Here is a 23,150-nt window from a genome sequence, read left to right as displayed (position 1 = left end):
TATTATAAATAATGTTTCTATGAACAATTGCAGTTGTTGTGTGGACACACATTTCAATTTTCTTAGGTGGATACCTAGGATCAGAACTGTTACTTTATATGGAAAATTTATGTATAACTTTTTGAGAAACTGTGACACTTTTCCAAAGTGGCTGTATCATTTTACGATCCATGAGCAATGTATGAAGGTTCCAGTTTTCCACATCCTCACCAACACTTATTAGAGCTCATGATCTTCACCACTACCCTCTGTAGGCTTCCAATAACCGTGCACATATGACACTGAATGTTAGAATGGGAGGGAAGGGGACTTCCCTGGTGGAGCAGTGGTTAAGAATCCTCCTGCCAATGCAGGGGATACAGGTTCGAGTCCTGGTCCGGGAAGATCCCACATGCCGTGGGGCAACTAAGCCCGCATGCCACAACTATTGAAGCCTGTGCGCCTAGAGCCCGTGCTCCGCAACAAGAGAAGCCACTGCAATGAGAAGCCCGTGCACCACAACGAAGAGTAGCCCCCACTCGCCGCAACTAGAGAAAGCCTGCGAGCAGCAACGAAGACCCAATGCAGTCAAAAATAAATAAATAAGTAAATAAATAAATAAATAAATAAACGAATGGGAGGGAAGGAGGAGCTAAATGGAGTGAGGGAGACAGAGCTTAAACTTACTCAAAGACAACCAAGTCTGTTTCATTTATGTTAAAAAAAAAATTTTAAGACTTTTGAGAACGGTTTTCGATTCACAAAAAAAATTGAGAAGAAGATACAGAGATTTCCCATATAATCCCTGCTCCTTACTAGAGCGCTTCATGTATAATCAAATCCCTTGTTAGAATTTGTTATATTTATTACAACTAATGAACCTATATTGACACATCATTATCACCCAAAGTCCATAGTTTACACCAAGTTTCATTCTTGGTGTTGTATGTTCTATGTGTTTGAAAAAATGTAAAATGACATGTATCTACTATTATGTCATACATGGTAGCTTAAATATCCTATAAAAATCCTCTGTGCTCTACTTATTCATACCTCCCTCTTCCATAACCCTTGGCAGCCACTGAATTTTTTTTTTTTAACTGTCTCCATGGTTCTCCTTTTTCCAAAATGCCAGAGTTGAAATCATAAAGTACATAGCCTTTTCAGATTGGCTTCCTTTACTTAGCAATATATATTTAAGTTCCCTCTATGAATTTTCATGGCTTAGTATTTTATTTCTTTTAAGTGCTGAATAATATTCCATTGTTTGGAGGTACCATAGTTTGTTTATCCACTCACCTAGTGCAGAGCATCTTGGTTGCTTCCAAGTTTGGGCATTATGAATGAAGCTACTATAAACATCCTTGCGCAGGTTTTTGTGTGGATATAAATTTTGAACTCCTTTGGGTAAATACTAAAGAATGTGATTGTTGGATTGCATAGTAAAAGTATGCTTACTTTTATAAGAAACTGCCAAACTGTCTTCTACAAACAAAGAGTTTTATTTCTTCCTTCCCAATCAGTACAACTTTTGTTCCTTTTGCCTTATTATGTTAGCTACGACTTTGAGTAAGATGTTGAAAAGGAATGGTCAGAGGGGCATCTGTGCCTTGGTTTGTGATCTTAGTGGGAAAGCTTCAAGTCTCTCACTATTAAGTATAATGTTAGCTGTAGAGTTTTTGTAGATTTTTTAAAAAACAAACTGAGCAAGTTCCTCAGGTTTTCTGAGTTTTTAAAATTTTTTTCATGAAGGGGTGTTGGATTTTGTTAAATGCTTTGTCTGCATCTATTGATATGATCACCTGATTTTTCTTTTAGCCTATTGATGTGATGGATTACATTAACAAATTCTCAAATGTTGAAACTGGCTTGCAAACCTGGGATAAATCTCTCCTATGCTTTTCATAACCATGTATTTATCAGCTTTTCATCTTATAGTGGAAATATATATATATATATATATATATTTTTTTTTTTACAAGGAACCTTATGGTGTTTGCCTCATTTATCTTTATATTCTGGTATGTAAACGTGTTCACTGATGAGAAAGGAAAAGATTCATAAGGCTTAAACAACAATAAATTGAGAAAATAGGAAGAGTTTCTTACCAGGTCTTAACTTGAAAATGTCAAAATTATGAGCTCATTGTTTTTGAACTTGCTATTTTGGCCCAGGTTTCGTAATATTAGAATGTTAGATTATAACTGGTTCAATACTAGAGATATTGAAGCTGTGTCTGAAGAGAAAAAATCACTAAAGACTATTTGTTATCTTAAATTACTTTAAAAATGTTTAAAACAAAAAAACAATCATTTATTTTTAAGTGCTATAGTGGTTTTACCATTGAATGCTATAATGTCTTTTATATTAGTATAGTAGCTAGAATTTTGGTTTCAAACACTGGCAAAGAAATATTGTGGCAAAGGTGAAAAATACCTTAAACATATTAAAAGGTGATTTTTATTTACTTTTTCTTGCTTTATTTTTTGCTGTATTGTTCTAGAACATCTAGTATAGTGTTTAAGTGGTAAATGTAGGCATATTTGTCTTATTTCTGATATAAATGAGCAAAGTATTCAGTCATTTGCCATTAAATATGATGTCATCTTAGGAGCATGTCTTTCTTAGGAGCCACTCACGGTGAGAACATTCTCTTCTATTCCTCAATTTCAGAGAATTCTTAACAGGAATTAGTGTTGGATTTTGCCAAATGATTTTTCTTCATTTATTGAAATGATTATGTAGTTTTAAATTTTATTAATATGAATTACATTGATTGATATTTGAAAGTTAAATCAGCTGGTAGTCCTAGGATAAATTCCACTTGATCATGATGTATTTTTATCTGCTGTTGCATTTGCTTCATTAAAATTGTGCTCAGAATTTATATATGTAATAATGACATATAGTCTGTAGTTTTCTTTTGCTGTAATATTTTTGTCTAGTTTCAGAATCAGGTCGTGATGATCTCAATGAGTTGAAAAGTAGTCTCTTCTTTACAATTTTCTAAGAATTTGTGTAGAGTTGGTGTATTTCTTCTTAAAACTTTGGTATAATTCACCAGTGAAGCCATACAGGTCTAGAGTTTTCTTTGAAGGATGGTTCCTTAATGACCAATTCTATAAAAGATATGGTGTTATGAAGGCTGAATGAGCTTTGGTAGTTTTTGTCTTTCAGAAAATTTGTCCATTTCATCTAAGTTGTTGAATTTCTTTATATAAAGTTAAGGAAATATTATGACTATCTTTTTTAATATCTGTAGACTCTATAATGATGTCACCTCTTTCATTCTTGATATTGGTAATTTGTGTCTTCTTTTTTCTGAAGAGTCTATATAGAGGTTTTATCAATTTTATTAATCTCAAAGGATTCCATTGATTTCTTCTGTATTTTTTTCCCTTTCTTCTACATATTTTGGGTTAATTTGCACTTCTTTTTAAGGTAGAAATTGAGGTCAAAACTTTGAGTCCTTTCATCTTTTCTAATATAGGCCTTTAGTGCTGTATTTATTTCCCTAAGTACTGCTTAATAGGCATCATATAAATACGGAGATGTTGTGTTTTTTTTTTCTTTCCATTTAGTTCAAAATACTTTCTAAGTTCCACTCTGACCCACTGGTTACTCAGCTATGCATTGTTTACTTCCCAAATATTTAGAGATTTTTCATATTGTTCTATCCTTGAGTTCTATTTTATTTCTGTTGTGTTCATAGAACTTAAATTCTTATAAATTTATTGAGATTTGTTTTATGGCCCAGGATATGATCTATCTTGGTAAATATTCTCCGTGTACTTGAAAAGAATGTATGTCCTGGTGATGTTGTGTGTAGAGTGTCCTATAAAGGTCAGTAGGTCAAGTTGACTGACAGTGTTATTCACATCTTCTGTGACTTCCATAGTGAACATAGTTCTTAAAAAAATCACTTACAACAGCATCACAAAAGATCAAATACTCAGAGATAAGTTTGACAAAAGATGGAAAGTCCTGTACACTAAACTCTACAGAACCTTGCTGAGGGATATTAAAGAAGACCTATCCTACTAGAAAGATATGTCATGTAGAGGGGTGAGAAGACTCAATATTGTTAAGAAGTCTATTCACCCCAAACTGATCTATAGAGTCAATGTAATCCCAATCTAAATATTAGCAAACCTTTATATGGAAACTGAAAAACTAATAATAAAATTGCTAGAGAAATGCAAAGGACTTCTAACAGCCAAAACATTTCTAAAAAAGAACAAAGTTAGACAACTAACATTATCTGATACAAGACTTACTATAAAACTTCAGTAGTCAAGGCAGTGTAGTATTGGCATTACAACAAACAAAAAGATCGACAGAAATTAGAGTCCAAAAATAAAACTACACATAAATATATTTTAAAAAATGAAGGTACAAAAAATCAGGAGAGAAAGGAGAGTCATTGGTGCTGGAACAACTGAATATCTATATGCCAGAAATATGAACTTCAAATCATTCCTCACAACCATATGAAATGGACCATAGAATGAACTATAAATTCTAAATTCTAAAACTATAAAAATTGTAGAAGTAAACATAGGAGAAAACCTTTGTGACCTGGGATTCAACAAAGATTTCTTAGATATACCATCAAAAACATGATCTATAAAAGAAAAACATAATTTAAAGTTTGAAATTAAAAACTTCTGCTCTTCAAAAGACACTATTAAAAGAATGAAAAGACAAGTCAATTGAGAGAATATTTGAAAATCATACATCTGATAAAGGACTTGTATCCAGAATATATAAAGAACCAAGACTTTATTACAAGAAAACAACCCAATTAAAAAACTGGGCACATTACTTAAATAGACACATCAAAGAAGATATATGAATGGCAAATCAGCACATGACAAGGTGCTCACATCATTAGTCAGTTGGGAAAGACAACAAAAACCACAATAAGACACTACTGCATAAAATTTTAATATCTAAAGACTGACCACACCAAGTGTTGATGAAGATGTAGAGAAACTACAGTTGGGAATGTCAACTAGTATAATCACTTTAAAATCTATTTGGCAATTCCTTAAAAATTTAAACATGTACATTCTATCTAATTCATTTATTCCACTCCCAGGTATTTTCCTTAGAGAAATTAAAGCACATGCCCATACGAAGACTTATACGTGGATGTTCACAACAGCTTACTTGGCAGTAGCCCCAAATAGGAAACAACCCAAAAGTCTATCAACAGTTGATAACAACGGTGATATATTCATATGATGCTATTCTACTCAGCAATAAAAAAGAATGAACTTCCGATAAACATTACAACATGGATGGATCTCAAAATTATGCTGAATGAAACAAACTAGACCCAAAAAAGAAAAGAGTAGTACAGACTATATGATTCCATTTATATAAAATTCTAAGAAACACAAACTAATATATAGTGACAGAAAGCAGATCAGTGGTTGACTGGGACAGGGGTTGAGAGGGGGAGGAGGAAGGGACTACAAAGAGGCATGGGGAAAATCTGGGGGTGATAGATGTGTTCATTACTTTGATTGTGGTGATGGGTTCACAAGTGTATACATATGTCAATACAATGAAGTGTACATACATAAAGTATATGTCAATTACATATCAATAAATCTGTTTTCAAAAAGATTGACAAATTATGATTATTAAATATTAGATTTTTGACAGACATTCTCTCAAAATTGAATTAAGTAGGTCCAACACTTCAAGGCAAAAAACTGACAGTTTTTGTTACCAGGGAAAAAAAAATCCAAGCTTTGCAATGAAGTTAAAATTTTGGAAAACACATTTGCTATAAAGAAATTGATACCTCCTATTACTTTTCCAGTGAGATTAGTGATGACATTAATGAATGTGGTCTTTTGATACTGTATAATGAATTACTTCACTGTTTGGAAGATCTATATAACCTGGTCACTTGATATTTTCCAAATGAGAAATGACAAAGCATGATGCTACAAAAATTATGTATTCATCTTATAAGATTGACAAATGGAATTAATGTAACAGAGTACGAAAAGTTCAATGTGGTTTCAGATCAGACACTGCAACTAACCTCCAAGAAAATTTAGCAAAGTCCACTGTGGTAGGCAGAATTTGAAGATGGTCTCCCAGTAATGTCCCACCCTAATCCCTGGAACATGTGAACATGATTAGATATCAATCCCATAATTATGTTTTATCATATTGCACAGTTGCCCTAAAAATAGGCAGATTAGCCAGGTGAGCCTGATCTAATCACAAGACCTTTCAAAAAAGTGGAGGGTATTCTCCCAGCTTTTTTGAAAAACAAAACAGAACAAAATGAAAAACAGAAGGAGAAGTTAGAGAAATTCAAAGCACTTGAAAGATGTGACACACTGGGTCTGAAGATCAAAGAATGTAGGAAACCTTAAGAAGCTGGGAGATGCCCTTGGCTCACAGCAAGAAAAGAAAGGGAACCTTAGCCCATTTCTCAACTGTAAGAACCGGAAGGAGTTTGGAAATGGATTCTTCCCCAGTGTCTCCAGCCAAGAATTTTTGGCTTTATGAGACCCTAAGCAGAGAACCCCAGTAAAGCCTACACAACTGTGAGGTAATAAATGGATATTGTTTAAAGCTGCCATGTTATGATTGTTTGTTGTGCCGCAATAGAAAGCTAATACATTAACCATAAATCAAAATGCACATAAACTCAGATCCAACTCAAGCACTGTTTAAAAAAGAAAAAAAACCCAAATAATAAAAATGGAAACAACCAAAGTATCCATAATTAGAAGATCGATTTAAATTATAGAAAGCCATATAATGGAATATTCTGTAGCCATTATAAAGAAAAGGTAGAACTATATGGATGAATATGAAACAATGAAACTATGTTATATTAATAATAGAAAAAAAGATCAGCAATGTTAAGATTTTGAATAATTAAAACATTTGCATAAAATTATGGTATCTATAGTAAATATTTTCCTGAGGGGAAAAAACACAAAAAAATAAATAGCAATTAGCTTTGGGGTAAGATTAGATTGTTGAGTAGGACATTTTCTAATGAAATTTATTATTCTTAATCATTAAAAAAATATATCAATAAAGGTTACTATTTAGTGTCCAGATAAACACTTTCCTGGCTCTCTTCCAAAGCTATCTTTTGCTTTATGCAATTTAGACCTGCCATCAGGAATTTGTTACCATGCTCCTTTAATCAGTCATAGTAACACCAAAATGACTTTTCCTCATCAAGTCTGCCCTACCTCTCAAATCTAAGTTTCTCAGTGACATCCCTTATTAACTGGGGGCATCATTTTCATTATGTGAATGTTTTATGTATTTATAATACTTAAACATCCCATTTTAATTAAACTTATAGGCTATTCAATTGTTTTAAAAATTTTGTATGAAAATTGTATGAAAGCTACTTTAAGATATAAATCGTAAATAGTGTAAACCATGCAAATATATATTGCCATTTGAGGATGAAAATGATTATGATCTAGGAATCCTTCAGTTATATGGTAATAAAGAAATATTCCAATAACAATCAAACCAGCATGGTAAAATTGGACCAATTTAACCTTTAATAATGAAAGAATTATGTGAAAAGTTTTTAATGGGCAATCTACAATATCAGGTTTATGTGATGTATATTAAAGTTAGAAAAATGTTTTATATTCCTTTAAGTTTCTTCTTGTAAAATGAATAGTTAAGGTAACAAAGCAAATCCTTTTCAGTTATTAAATACTGTATTTATAAATCTTATCAAGGTCATATTTTACCTCTGATTCTATTTTCTACAACAGAAAGATGTACAATAAAAATAAAGATAACACGGTATCAGTTTGATGTTATCCTTGTTTGTTGGCAAAAGTAGTTAACCAAAATACCTGGAGGTGTTAAAAGTCACCAGAAAGAAATAAAAGGACAAATTCCTAGAGAGATCACCTTTTTTTTTGTCCACATATCAAACAAGTTCATAGTTTGTGACCCAAAACATTATGATATTATTATATACAACTAAACAAAAGGATGTATGGTAATGTACTTGTAAAATGATATACAATGAATGAAATACAAGACAGTACTTTCATTATTATAAAGCAAACCTAAGTAGACTATTTATCTAAATAGCCTTTCTCACCGAAAGATTATATATAACTAATTTCCATGTGTAACTGCAATGTAATAATATATCTTCTCTTACAAAGGTTGGCTGACACTTTCTAGAAACTGGCAAGTATTATAGACTATAAAAATACCAAGTATGTGTACAAGCTCTTCATCATCAGGAAAATGTTAAACAAAATCCTTGGAAACTTAACAAGGAGAAATCAAAGAGACTAAACATATAAAAGCAATAAAACATGACATTAAAACGTCATTGAGGAAACCTCTAAAATCATATTACCTGGAACCAGTTCCATAATTATGTAGATAGGCTGTCTTTGTGTGCAAACTCCTATAAGTTTGACAATATTGGGATGATCATATTGCTTGAGAATTCTGGATAAGAGAAGTATAAGAATAGTTACCATTTAAGTTGTAAGCATTAATTTATGATCATGAGTAGTGTGCACAAGCAGAATGCACTTTAATCAACACAATTTTTAAAACTTTAGTACGAACCCAAATTATGATAAATGGGATGTATATGTCTTGACAAATCTTGGCAAAATATAGATATAAATGAGTCAGTTTTTATTCAGTTAAATATTCATTTAAAAATTATTATCTACTCTGAATAGGTAATAAGCATGCTAAACAGGAATAACTTACTTAGTCCAAAATATGCAGAACTCCCTTCAAAGAATCTGGTTTTAGCCACCCTCACAAAAGCTGGAAAGTATTAGTGGACCAAAACCTGTAAGCTGTTAGGGCAGCATCTTTTTGTTTTGTTTTATTTTATGTATATACTTCATTTAAAACAAATAAAAATAGAACGATTCATATTGGTAAATGCTATAGAGTAATCACTTCATATTTAGACTTCACAATACATACTCTCTTGATGATCATGATCAACTTCAAAATAGTAAAAACTCAAGAAGTTTTGAGAAAACTGGCAGAAGGTTAAACAGTGAGTAATATAAGACTTAAGCTGAGGCAGAGAAGTTTTAGTTTGGATAAAGGCAGAATTTCAGAGAGCTGTAAAAGCATAGACTCATCTATAGGACCCCAAGCATGAGTTAAAAATAGATTAGATTCCCTCAGAGGCCTGTCTACCCTGATGATTTCTGTTACCAAATGATCTTCCATGTTATCCTACTGACATAGTTATAAATTCACTCATATTTGAAAAAACACAGTCTCCTTTCTAGGAGAATGAAAAAAATAACTTCATTTGGAGAAAGATAAAACAGTTTATATGTGTGCTGTACATGTACAACTAAAGCAGAGATAGCTCTAAGAAAAATGTTATCGATTGAAAATATATAAATTTAATAAATGAAAAAGTACACTGGGAAGAATTCTAGAGATAAAGAAAATGTTCTGTCAATAACTGAGTTTGCAGTTTCTATGAGGAATTAAAAAGGAAGTTTTAGAATGATTGACTGTAATCCAAAATGTCATTTCTTAGGTTGAAAACTGCTTAATAAAGAAATTCCACAAAACAGCCAGGATGAATCCAAATGACATTAAATAGCTAAATATATAGCTTTATTATCTGTTAAAGGATACTTGGGAGTTTGCATGGATGTAATTGTCATTTTTTTTTTTTTTTTTTTTCGGTACGTGGGCCTCTCACTGTTGTGGCCTCTCCCGTTGCGGAGCACAGGCTCCGGACGCGCAGGCTCAGTGGCCATGGCTCACGGGCCCAGCCGCTCCGCGGCATGTGGGATCTTCCCGGACCAGGGTGCGAACCCGTGTCCCCTGCATCGGCAGGTGGACTCTCAACCACTGCGCCACCAGGGAAGCCCCGTAATTGTCATTTTTAACATAAAATTTCAGTCTCACTTTAAAAGAAGAAATTAAACTCTATCTTTCAGTAAAAAATCCACAAATTAGAAAGCAAGATACCTTAAGATACCTATGAATAACTAAAATAATGAGGCTATAAGTTTCAATTGTGATAGCATACCTTTAAATTCATCATAGGATATTTTTTCTGAATTGCTAATAATATACATGAAAAAGGTTTGCAACTTTATTCCACAGATAATATTTAATAAATGCACCCAACTAGTTTAATCCATTGCTATAAATATCCATTTTTAGATGATGGAGAAATGACATCAAGATGCTCTATGCCACGGGATTTAGTTATTTCGTTGCCATGTCCTCTGTTCTCCCATGGCACTTTCCAAAAACTTCAATTTTATATACAATGCAGTGATGGAGACAACACACACACACACACACAAACACACACACACCTTTCCTTCCTTCCCTTTATACCACCAATCTATGGATCTATATATCCTCCTTCTCCTTCTCTCCCTCCCAACTATCCACCTACTCATCCATCTCCCATTCATATGTCCAATCTCACTCTATCCAAAGCTCCTTTCCATTTGTTTTGTGTTTTGTTGTATATATTAGATTTTACCACTAACAGAAGAGTTTAAACTATTTGCAACATAGGGCTGGCAGGTTGGAACATTAAATTCTAGCTAAAACAGAAGAAAGAGAAGAAAATCATCCTAAAAGATCAGTTAGAAAAGAAACAATGCAATGAGCTGAAGAAGAAATTTGAGATTCTCAGAAAATAAAGCTAACAGCTGGGAATAAAGAATCAAGCAATAATATCTAAGGAGGGTAGGAAAGATGTAATTATATACCTAAATATATGTCTAAATTATGGATTTTATGTATAGAATACAGTAATATTCTTAGTATAAGGACAATCACAACACTGCATATATGCATATGTGTATATGCACGTGTGATAAAAGCAAAAAATACTGCAATATTTTTCAAGGACTCAAAGAATACTCACTGTTCTCAAAAGCATCTGGTTCTTTTGACTGTGATTTCCTAACTGACCTGCAGTCTAACTCAAACACACAGAAACTTTTTGTTTTCACATTGTATAATAAGTGCCTACTTTTGAGGGCCCTGAAAGTGCTTACTTCTAATTCATCAAATCATATTTAAGATATCTTCAAATTTACGTTTTAATGAATCACTTACTTATATTATAAATACATATTTACATTACTTTAGAGAACTTACTTGGCTTCTTGTAAAAATTTTATTTTCAGTTCCTGAGGAAGATCTTCTTTACACGTTTTAACAGCAACAGCAGTTTTATCCTTTAATATGCCCTTAAATACTTCACCAAAATTTCCCTGAAAATACAAATATATTTATTGTTTAGAGTGTAAGACAGCCATGTAAACCTTTGCAAAATACAAGGAAAGCATGTAATGATGAGTTTTGAGTTCATCAAAGTACTCTGTTAGCTTTATTCAGAGTTTTAAGTGGAAATAAAGACTGGGAATGTTGCTCTTACCAATTAACTTTAAATACACTATCCAACATAGCAACCATTTGAGGGACTGAGGCTTGTGGAGAACTGAAAAGGAAACTGGAAAAAACTGAAATAGAATAAAAGGAAAAACTAATGCTGTCAGAAGTACCTAAGTTTCACTCCATCTAGTTCCCTTCACCCCCTTAGCTCTAAGTTTTATCAGGTTGGCGTTTAAAAATAAAGCCAAGTTTGTGACCACCTAGAGGCGGGGGATAGGGAGGGTGGGAGGGAGACGCAAGAGGGAGGGGATATGGGGATATATGTATATGTATAGCTGACTCACTTTGTTATACAGCAGAAACTAACACACCATTGTAAAGCAATTATACTCCAATAAAGATGTTAAAATAAACAAACAAATAAACAAACAAACAAATAAAGCAAGCCAAGATTCTGTGAGGTGACTGGTGGTACTGATCCACACAGCCAGATGTCACTTGGATGAGAGTGTGAGAGAATAAGACACTAGATGAGAGGCAACAGAACCAAGGCAGATGAAGGACTGTCAACAGCCACTGCTGCAGGCTGTCAGTCCCTGAAAGATACTAAGGAAAACGAGGTGCTTGCCCAAATGTCAGTGTCACCCATCTCTGCTACTGCTCATTTCTATCAAATGTCTGAACTCCTAACCTTACTCTATGGCTAGAACATATTTTGATTTAAAATGCCTTATTTCTAGTTTGAAGTCATTTTTATTATAGTTATGAAACAAAAGAATACAGAGAAGATCTATAAAGCTAACACAACAGCTATTTTGGAGTATTCTCTTCAAGTCTTTCTATGTATGCATATGTATTTTTTACATAGCTATAATTATAATGTGCAAGCACTGTATTATAATCAGCTTTAATGCTGTCATTGTTGAGTAACAAGTAACTAAACTAGAGGTCTGATAATAAATGAGTTTGGGTTCTAAGTTCAATGTAACTCTTAACATGATCCAAGGTGTATAAATTTTACATGTTACTAATCATTTAAATTTACTAATAGGTATTTTAATAAATTTATTTATTAAAGAATTACTATTTGCTTAATTTAATTAACACTTATTTTACTTAATATTTTAAGTATACTTAAATAATGAATAGTATTATTAAATCTAATATTCAACTCTTAAATATTCATTCAAAACGATGATTGATCACCCTTACATGAAAAGTAAACATACAATAACTTCAACACAATGCACATTCATCACAAACTAGAAAAAGAAAAATTTGAGCTTTATATCCTTCCCTGTTATTCAAGGCTTTTTTCCTTCCCACAATTATCACATCATTTAGAGCTGAGAGAAGGTATTAGTACACACAATTACTGCTGGGCCTCTGTTTATCTGAATGATTCTGAAGCACTTAAAATTTACCTTGTCTGAAACTTAACATTTTATTCACTAGAAGACATTTCCTGACTAAATTACCTTTTCATTTCCTAGGGCCATTACTCTCTACAAGCATTCAGATTCTTCCTATGGAACACTTTTGTCTTCCTCCTAGCACCTCAGACAGCCTACTCTGATTCAAGATCTCATTTTTCTCACCTGAACTGATCTCATCCTTAGTCCCTCACCCTCTTCGGCCCCTTAATCTCTCCAACACAGAACTTTGATTATACCACTGCCTTATTTAATATCTATCCTTCCATTACCATTCCTTTCTCAGCCTCTGTCTAGCCATCTTAGCCTCTGACTGCTACATGTGTCCTAAATTCAAATACTTAGTGATCCCAAAAGGTGTGCCATGCCTTCTGTACATTTTCCCCTCACCTCCAATCAGAGAACATGCTAACTAATCTTTAAATTCATTTCTATGCCACCTCCTTCATGAAGACTTTCTTGATCTTCCAAAAATTATACATCTTGTTCCTGAACACTTATCATCCCACTGCCCCTTTGTACCTTTCTAATGCTTTCTGTCCTATGTAACTGTTCTTGGCACATACAAGGCATTTGAAAATTGTAAACCTTCATTTAACAATCATTACTCAGAAGACTTCAATTCTGTTAACAGTGGTCAAGGGAGGAATCTCCAAACACTGCACAAACGACTCTGCTTCATGGACCACCTCTTCTCCATCCAAAGAGGTCAGGAAAAAGCCTACGACATCCATTGCTCCCTACCATGTAACAGGCACGGCTTCATCTCTGCTACTGGCTTTAAGTCCATGAGGCTAAATTTCATTATGACTCTTGTGTATGTTTCTGTTGGTCCTCACAGAAGATCCTGGTGGTCCTCATTTCTCCCTCTCTAATTCTCATTAGGTTCTGCAGACTCCTCGTCAACCTGTTATCTCCAACTATTTCCCTTCTGTCCCCAACCTCCAGTTGCCTTCTGGAACTTGTGGTCCATCATCAAAATTTTATCTCTATCTATTCTTTGGTCCTTCTCTTCACCTTCTTGTTCTAACAGAAACCTGGCTATCACTTGAGAACACTCAAATGGTGGGTGAGCTTCCTGTGCCTTCTAAAACTGTGATGACCCCACCCGCACCCCCAACACACACACTATGCTTCTCCCACCGCCTGAGAGATGGAATACAGGATTCATCGAGCTCCTTGTCACTGCTTTCAAAACATTTTCCCTTCTGTTTTCCTAAAAACCCCTAGCTTTGAAACTTTATTATTTGATTATATACCCACTACCCCTTACTGTTGCTAGCAGCTATTGCATTTGAAAATATTTTCCCTCATTTGTTGACAATTTGAGCTCCTGGATCACTGTACCTGGTGTTACTCTTGTCTTAAAACTTGGAAATTTCAATAGACACTTAAAGATCCTTCCAACACTTCAAAACTCTGTTATGTGACCATCTCTCTTCCAGTGATCCATGTTCCAACCTATTTTCTATGATCATACCTTAAACTTTGCCATCACCAATAATGCAACTCCTCTGTAACACCTACATCATTCATCCCATCTTCTGGCTGGCTTCTATTTTTCTAGCTTACTTCCTCTAGTATTCGGACTCAAAATCCTTTGACCCTATAGGAACCTCCAAATCTTTAGACCCTATTACTTTTTATTGTCCATAACCCCCTAACAGCCTTGTTTTCTTCCTTATTCAGCTTAAATTCCATGCTCAATAATTATAACAACTGTTTACTATATACTCTCAACTTCTCTGTTCCTTTTCATCTGTAGAACTCCCTTATCAATCCACAACCCAGATTAAATGCAACACGGCCTACTCTGTTCCTATGCAGCTAAATGTGGCTGGAGAAAATCCACAATGATGTTGACTAGTTTCACTTTAAATTCATGAACACAAACCTCTAGGGGGGCCTTAATACTGCTCAATAATTATATTACAATTCCCTAGACCATTCACACTCTCATTCTTCTAATTAACTATTCCCCCCTCTTTGACTCTCCTCTTAAAGCTCCCATACCTTCCCCACACCCTCATTCTTAGTTAACAATCTTGCTTAATTTATTGAGAAAACTGAAGCAATATAAAGAGAACTTCCAGACTCTCAGTCCCACATTTACCCTCCTACCAATATTCCTTGCTGTTATAAAAAATGAACTACTGTGCTGCTATTAAATTCAATGCTCCATTGTAAATTAAATTCCATCCCCTCTTACCTACTTGATGATATTATTTCAGGAATTCTCATCTCCTTCCAAAATCTTGAATTTTTCACTGCATATTGCTAACTGCAAACCAGCATGCTGCCTCTCTCAAATTAACCAACACACAAATCATTTCTTCTGAAACTACCATCACATGTACTTTTGCTACACGAAGTAGCAAAACTTCAAAGAGTTACATCCTTGCTATCTCTAATTCCTCTCCTCCTATTCTCCCTTAAATATATTTCAGTTTGGCTTTCACGTAAAGCATTCTAAAGAAAGCGCTCAGCCAAGTCACTAGGGATCTCTTCACTGTTAAAGTCAATGGTTCTCAGTCATCATCCATTTGACCTCTCAGCAGCAGTTGCCACCACTGATCACTGTCTCCTCCTTCATATACTTTCTTCTCTTGGCTTCTAAGGCATCCTATCTCCTGGTTTCCTGCCTTCCAGGAGATTGCTCTTTCTCAACCTCAATCATCTTGCTTCTCATCTCTCCAGCCTCTTGATTTTGATGTGACCAGGGTTCAATCTCTCTCTTCTCTTCTCTATCTAGACTCACTCCATTGCTGAACTCATCTAAATAAACCAGCAAATAAGTGACAACTACCAAATTTGTACTTTTGATCCACACCTCTTTTCCAAACTCCAGACTTAATACCCAACCATTTTCCCAACATCTCCAGTTAGAAGTCTAACAGACAAACCTTAATATGTACATCCCAAACTCCTAATCTTGTTCCCCCCAAACCTGCTACACCTATGCCAACTGCCCTCTTTGTCCCATGCCCCGCATAGAGCATCAGGATATTTAGGTGGTTCAACCTTAAAAACAAATCCAAACTCACCACTTCTCACCACTTCCACTGCCATCCCCTCTGATCCAGCAACCATCAACTTTAGTTAGGTAAGTACAATAGCTTCCTAACCTTCCAACTCAGCCTATTCTCAACACAGTAGCCAGAGTGGACTCTGTAGAAAGTAAGATCATGCCACTCCTCTACTCAAAATCATCCTCTAGCTTACCTTTCCACACATATTTAAAGCCAAAGTATTGATAATTACGGTGATCTACATGGCTCTACACGATCTATACTCTCATCACCTCACTGACTTGCTGCTCTATCCTATTCTTCCTTGCTTACTGGGTTACAGGCAAACTGTCTCTCCTGCTCATCAAATGTAATTTGCGTTGGTACTCCCTCTGCCTAAAACCACATGGCTAAATCGCTCCTCCCTAGGTTTTCATTGGAAAGAAACAATCTTAATAAGGCTTACCTGGATTCCCCCATTAAAAATTGCAAGTCCAATCAATAGCACTCCTAAATTCCTTATATTTTCACAGGATTTTAGCACCCTTTAACATTATGAAGTTTACTTATTTATTAAGTTTATTGTTTTTTGGTCTTTCCCTGCTAGATAGAATATGAGCTTCATTAAGGGCAAGGATATTTGTCTACTTGGTTCACGGATGTATCCCAGGAACCTAGAAGAGTACCTGGCACAGAGAAGTAAATATTTGAGGAATGAATATTTTTCTTTTTCTTTTTTTTTTTTTTTTTTGCGGTACGCGGGCGTCTCACTGTTGTGGCCTCTCCCGTTGCGGAGCACAGGTTCCGGACGCGCAGGCTCAGCGGCCATGGCTCACGGGCCTAGCCGCTCCGCGGCATGCGGAATCCTCCCGGACTGGGGCACGAACCCGTGTCCCCTGCATCGGCAGGCGGACTCTCAACCACTGCGCCACCAGGGAAGCCCAGGAATGAATATTTTTGAATACCAATTATATATCAAGTACAGTCTATAGAAATACAGTGCTCAAAAAAAGAGCTCCCATCTCAACCTTATACTACTACTAAATTCCAAAGTACATAAGAACCATGGCTAATTATTTTTCTCATGCATTTTCATGCAGTATACTATAAATATTCAGAATAGGTAACGAAAATATTAAATGACATTTTCAACTCAAATATATTTGCTGAAATTAAGCTACATAGTGTCTCTAAAGTTGAAGTGTTTTATTAAAAATGATAAAATTTATTAAAGCTGATATCATGCTACTGCCTTGTCATTGAAAACAATTATTCTTTGAAATAACCTTACCGAGGACCCAACGGCTAAAATTCCTCCTAATATGTGAAATACCATGTATCACATATTAAACAAAGATAATTGAACCATTTCTCTTTAACTGAAAGTATTTTTTCCTTAGAACTGAAAAATCTGCTCTTCTCAACACACTATTTTCAGTAACTGGTTTAATTTTAGAGCTTCCCTGATGGCGCAGTGGTTGAGAGTCCACCTGCCGATGCAGGGGACACGGGTTCGTGCCCCGGTCCGGGAAGATGGCACATGCCGCAGAACGGCTGGGCCCGTGAGCCATGGCCGCTGAGCCTGCGCGTCCGGAGCCTGTGCTCCGCAACGGGAGAGGCCACGACAGTGAGAGGCCCGCGTACCGCAAAATAAATAAATAAATTTATAGCTTATTATTTAATTGTATTTTCATGGAAATTAATTTACTTTCTTTGTAATAATTTTTAGCCCAATCACTGCTACTGAGTTACCTAAAGTAATGAAAAAGAAGAAATATTTCCTTAAGAATTATGGCCATATCACAGAGGAAATAAACACACCAGCTTCTGTTGTAGCTTGAAATTCTTTAGAATTTACTTACTAAATAAGTATTAGCAGTCAATAGAAACTGTTTTCCAATAGCAATTTAATGCTTCTATTTGGAAAAGATATTTTAAAATAATAAGAATCCTGCAAAGTAGATTGTTTCAACAGGGATTTACTTTCTCAACACATATCAGGACTAAAACATAGGGGAAATTTGTCAATTCATCAAGTTTACATTTAAATCAAAAAAGTAATGAATAATCATTTATTTCTTTACTTGAAACGCTGAGCCTTAAATTCTAGTACTGATCACTCAGAAATGTATGAGTGATAGATTTCCCTAGCTATCTGGATTTTATACTATTTTTTATATTGCATTATAAACCTCAACTCAATTCAAACATCACTAATTAAGTCATCGACAAAGAAGTTAATATTTATCTATTGGAACTCAGTTATAAACAAATAACAAATTTTCAAATAGTCCATTTGATTATTAAATGTCTGCCATCATTATTAGTTATAATATACTTTCATAAGGCCAATGAGTTAGAAGAAACTCCCAACCACGTTGGAAGAAAGAGACTTTCATCATATATAGCTGCCTCCTCTGACCACTAACAGAGCTAGCTACAAAATGGATATATTGAAACATGTGCCTTGTCCATATAATTTTCAGATTGAAATAACATGTCCCATGTTGTCACATACCGTGATTCTATATACAATTCTGAAATCCCAAAGAGCAGTACTGCATTTTCTCTGAACTATCATGTATAACCAGAAACAAACAGAATAAGACTATTAAGTATTTAAACTTTTATTACATCACAGTTTCTTTTCAAATCTCAGCTCACTAGTTTTGGCTTTACTACACTGTAATAAAATTTTTGTGGCTTTTAGTTCTTTCAGAGGAAAATATACAAAATAATATTCTTAAAAGTCAAGATAATTCTTAAACTTTTCAAAGATTTTCACACTTCTATTTCACTGAACATCACAGTATTTGTAACAGATACGGCACTGTGTTCTTCTAGGTTCATGGGGGAATGTGCCTTGCTGTGTGCTGGAATATAAGAAAGGCTTTGAAGAAAATGAATCTGTAGAGTTCACAATCACTATCAAGATTTGGTTTTTCAGCTCAGTGGATTACATACCTTGCCCAGTAATTCTCCCAATGTGACATCTTCATGATTGAGAACCCATTTCTTATCCTGTGGCAAAGAAAAAGAACAGTTTTTTAGCCCAAGCAAGAATGCAGTTCCTGGGCTTCCCTGGTGGTGCAGTGGTTGAGAGTCCGCCTGCTGATGCAGGGGACACGGGTTCGTGCCCCGGTCTGGGAAGATCCCACATGCAGCAGAGTGGCTAGGCCCGTGAGCCATGGCCGCTGAGCCTGCGCGTCCGGAGCCCGTGCTCCACAACGGGAGAGGCCACAACAGTGAGAGGCCCGCGTACCGAAAAAAAAGAATGCAGTTCCTGTAAGATGCATTTGAGGCAGTGGCAAATAGACCTAAGAGATATTGCATTCAGACCATTCAATAATCAGCACACTAAGAAGCTGTAACCTCAAGAGGTTATAAAACAGATTTAAGAAATGTTACCACACAATAGAACTTTAAGCTCTACATTATAGCAAACTTCTATCAGAATTCTCAGCCTTCAAAATGATAGTATGCCTGTAACTAGAACACAGCATGCACTCTCCTCCCACGATAAAGCTTAGGCTATGCTATTATTTGTCATTTCAAAAATGTTGTGTCATAAGTACATGAGGGAATCTCATTTTGCAATGTAAAATTTCCAATCTTCACTTGATCATAGAGAATTATTTTATACCCAAACTACATTACTAAGAGCTAATTTTTCCACAACTGGTCATGAATTATAGCTGTCTATTGCACTGCATATAGTCCCACATCTTTCCCAAGTAATTTCCTGTAGTATAATAAAACAACAAACATCAATTACAGTATCACAAGGTACACAAGATCAGTGATGCAAACATGCCATTATAAAAGAACATCCCATTATGTGATCTCAAGAGCTAATCAGTACTTAGGGAATATTTTATCATCTAAAAAGTCACAGGGCTTCCCTGGTGGCACAGTGGTTGAGAGTCCGCCTGCCAATGCAGGGGACACGGGTTCGTGACCCGGTCCGGGAAGATCCCACATGCCGCGGAACGGCTGGGCCCGTGAGCCATGGCTGCTGAGCCTGCGTGTCTGGAGCCTGTGCTCCACAACGGCAGAGGCCACAACAGTGAGAGGCACGTGTACCGCAAAAAAAATAAAAATAAAAAAAAATAAAAAGTCTCAGCTATGAGAGCACACAGTACTGTAATGTTAGAAAGACATATTAGATTTAAAAAAAAAAAGGAAAAATGAATGAAGTGGGGTGGGGGGAGAAAGGAGAGAAGGAAAATTAGGGGATGGAGCAAAGAGAGAAAGAAGAAAAGAAAATCCTGGAATGATATATTTTATTCTTGATTTTTTAAAAATTTAACGTTAAAGTATAGTATTTCCCCATTACACAGACTGAAATATAATTATGAGCTATAGAATGAATTGTAACAAGTAATCAAACACCTTGAAGTAAGAATCCACCCTAACTATGGCTTAAAAATGTCCTGGACAGCCAGCTGAAGTACTTTACCTTCTGAAACACCATGTGACAAACACTCAACCACCACACTCTGATTGTTCAACAAGGGGAACAGTAATGATTTTTAAAAACAGTTTACATGTATAATCTTTAGGGGTTCAGAATAGCCTCCCCAAGATGTGCTACTTTAGCATGTGGATTATTTTGAGCTAAAGGCAAATAAGACCCTGTGGCCTCAAGGCAAAGCTTTACTTCTCCCTTAAAGAATTTAAATTGGGGGCCTTACCCATAATAAGAGGTATTACCAGAAATAAGTTTTTATGACCTATCTGTATGACAGGGCAAATATCCAATTACTAAACATCTGCTCTTCCTATTTGTGAATTACCCTCCTTCTCTCTGAAGTCTCATGCCCCTATCCCACCCCTTAGCTCAGGATGGCATATATACCTCATTTTACATTTCTAATTCAACTTCTCATGCGTGTGGGGTTCCTGTATGTACAAAATTAGATCCGATATTCTCTTGTTAATATGTCTCATGTCAATTTAATTATTAGACCAGCCAGAAGAACCTAGAAGGGTAGAGGAAGTTTTCTTTCTCCATGACAAGTCTTTCAACCTAAATAAAAAGCCAGAACTATAAAGGTCCTGAAAAAGAAATTAGCAGAATATCTTCATTACCAAGTATGTAAAGAAAGATTTCTTAGACAGGACACAAAAAGCACATAAAAGAAACTGGAATTCATCAAAATTAAAAACACTTGTTCCTCCAAAGGCTCTTTTGAAAAAATGAAAGTCCAACTACAATCTGGGAGAACATTCTTGCAATACGTATATTTGACAAATAATTTGTATGTAAAACATATAGAGAATGCATACCTCAAAAACAAGGTAACAAACAACCCAATTTTAGGAAATTGGGTAGAATACTTAACAAAAGATGATGGACAAATAGACAATAAGTACATTAAGAGATGTTTAACATCACTAGTCAGTGACACACAAATACAAACCAAAATAAGATGCCACTTCATACCATTAGAATGAACTGCCAAAAACAGAAATATAGATAATTGGAACAGGATAGAAAGACCACAGATAAACCCACGCACATATGGTCACCTTATCTTTGATAAAGGAGGCAAGAATATATAGTGGAGAAAAGACAGCCTCTTCAATAAGTGGTGCTGGGAAAACTGGACAGCTACATGTAAAAGTATGAAATTAGAACACTCCCTAACACCATACACAAAAATAAACTCAAAATGGAGTAAAGACCTAAATGTAAGGCCAGACACTATCAAACGCTTAGAGGAAAACATAGGCAGAACACTCTATGACATAAATCACAGCAAGATCCTTTTTGACCCACCTCCTAGAGAAATGGAAATAAAAACAAAAATAAACAAATGGGACCTAATGAAACTTCAAAGCTTTTGCACAGCAAAGGAAACCATAAACAAGACCAAAAGACAACCCTCAGAATGGGAGAAAATATTTGCAAATGAAGCAACTGACAAAGGATTAATCTCCAAAATTTACAAGCAGCTCAATAACAAAAAAACAAACAACCCAATCCAAAAATTGGCAGAAGACCTAAATAGACAGTTCTCCAAAGAAGATATACAGATTGCCAACAAACACATGAAAGAATGCTCAACATCATTGATCATTAGAGAAATGCAAATCAAAACTACAATGAGGTATCACCTCAAACCAGTCAGAATGGCCATCATCAAAAAAATCTACAAACAATAAATGCTGGAGAGGGTGTGGAGAAAAGGGAACACTCTTGCAATGTTGGTGAGAATGTAAATTGATACAGCCACTATGGAGAACAGTACGGAGGTTCCTTAAAAAACTAAAAATAGAACTACAATACAACCCAGCAATCCCACTACTGGGCATATACCCTGAGAAAACCATAATTCAAAAAAAGTCATGTACCAAAATGTTCATTGCAGCTCTATTTACAATAGCCAGGACATGGAAGCAACCTAAGTGTCCATCAACAGATGAATGGATAAAGAAGATGTGGCACATATATACAATGGAATATTACTCAGCCATAAAAAGAAACAAAATTGAGTTATTTTTAGTGAGATGGATGGACCTACAGTCCGTCATACAGAGTGAAGTAAGTCAGAAAGAGAAAAACAAATACTGTATGCTAACACATATATATGGAATCTAAGAAAAAAAGAAAAAAAAGGTCATGAAGAACCTAGGGGCCAGACGGGAATAAAGACACAGACCTACTAGAGCATGGACTTGAGGATATGGGGAGGGGGAAGGGTAAGCTGCGATGAAATGAGAGAGTGGCATGGACATATATACACTACCAAACGTAAAATAGATAGCTAGTGGGAAGTAGCCGCATAGCACAGGAATATCAGCTATGTGGTTTTTGACCACCTAGAGGGGTGGGAGGGAGATGCAAGAGGGAAGAGATATGGGAACATATGTATATGTATAACTGATTCATTTTGTTATAAAGCAGAAACTAACACACCATTGTAAAGCAATTATACTCCAATAAAGATGTTAAAAAAAAAAGAATTAAGTGCCTTCTATTTACAATATCCAAGACATGGAACCAAACTAAATGCCCATGGACAGATGAATGGATAAAGATGTGGTATATATATACAATGGAATATTACTCAGCCATAAAAGGAATGAAATAATGCCTTTTGCAGCAACATGGATAAACCTAGAGATTATCATACTAAGTGAAGTAAGTCAGACAGGGCATGAGAAATATCATATGATATCACTTATATATGGAATCTAAAAAAAACGATACAAACGAACTTTACAAAAACAGAAAGAGACTCACAGACAGAGAACAAACTAATGGTTACCAAAGGGGAAAGGGGGTGGGGAAGGATAAATTAGGAGTTTGGAATTAGCAAACACAAATTACTAT

The 23,150-nt window shown here is 35.2% G+C and overlaps 1 protein-coding gene across 7 annotated transcripts in view; it reads right to left on the bottom strand.

The window, feature by feature from the left end:
* Positions 1-23,150, bottom strand: part of FER (FER tyrosine kinase) — a 474,202-nt gene that overhangs the window by 141,899 nt on the left and 309,153 nt on the right. For all 7 annotated transcript variants that reach the window (XM_067731395.1, XM_067731398.1, XM_067731396.1 and 4 more), the window contains 3 exons: positions 18,776-18,832; positions 11,134-11,249; positions 8,369-8,463 (listed from right to left, as the gene is read on the bottom strand). In XM_067731395.1, coding sequence (XP_067587496.1) covers positions 8,369-8,463; positions 11,134-11,249; positions 18,776-18,832 — 268 coding nt within the window. The remainder of the gene's footprint in view (positions 1-8,368; positions 8,464-11,133; positions 11,250-18,775; positions 18,833-23,150) is intronic.

This window comes from Pseudorca crassidens, chromosome 3, assembly GCF_039906515.1.
Source record: "Pseudorca crassidens isolate mPseCra1 chromosome 3, mPseCra1.hap1, whole genome shotgun sequence".
Taxonomy (NCBI): domain Eukaryota; kingdom Metazoa; phylum Chordata; class Mammalia; order Artiodactyla; family Delphinidae; genus Pseudorca; species Pseudorca crassidens.
This window is presented reverse-complemented; position numbering and strand designations above follow the sequence as displayed.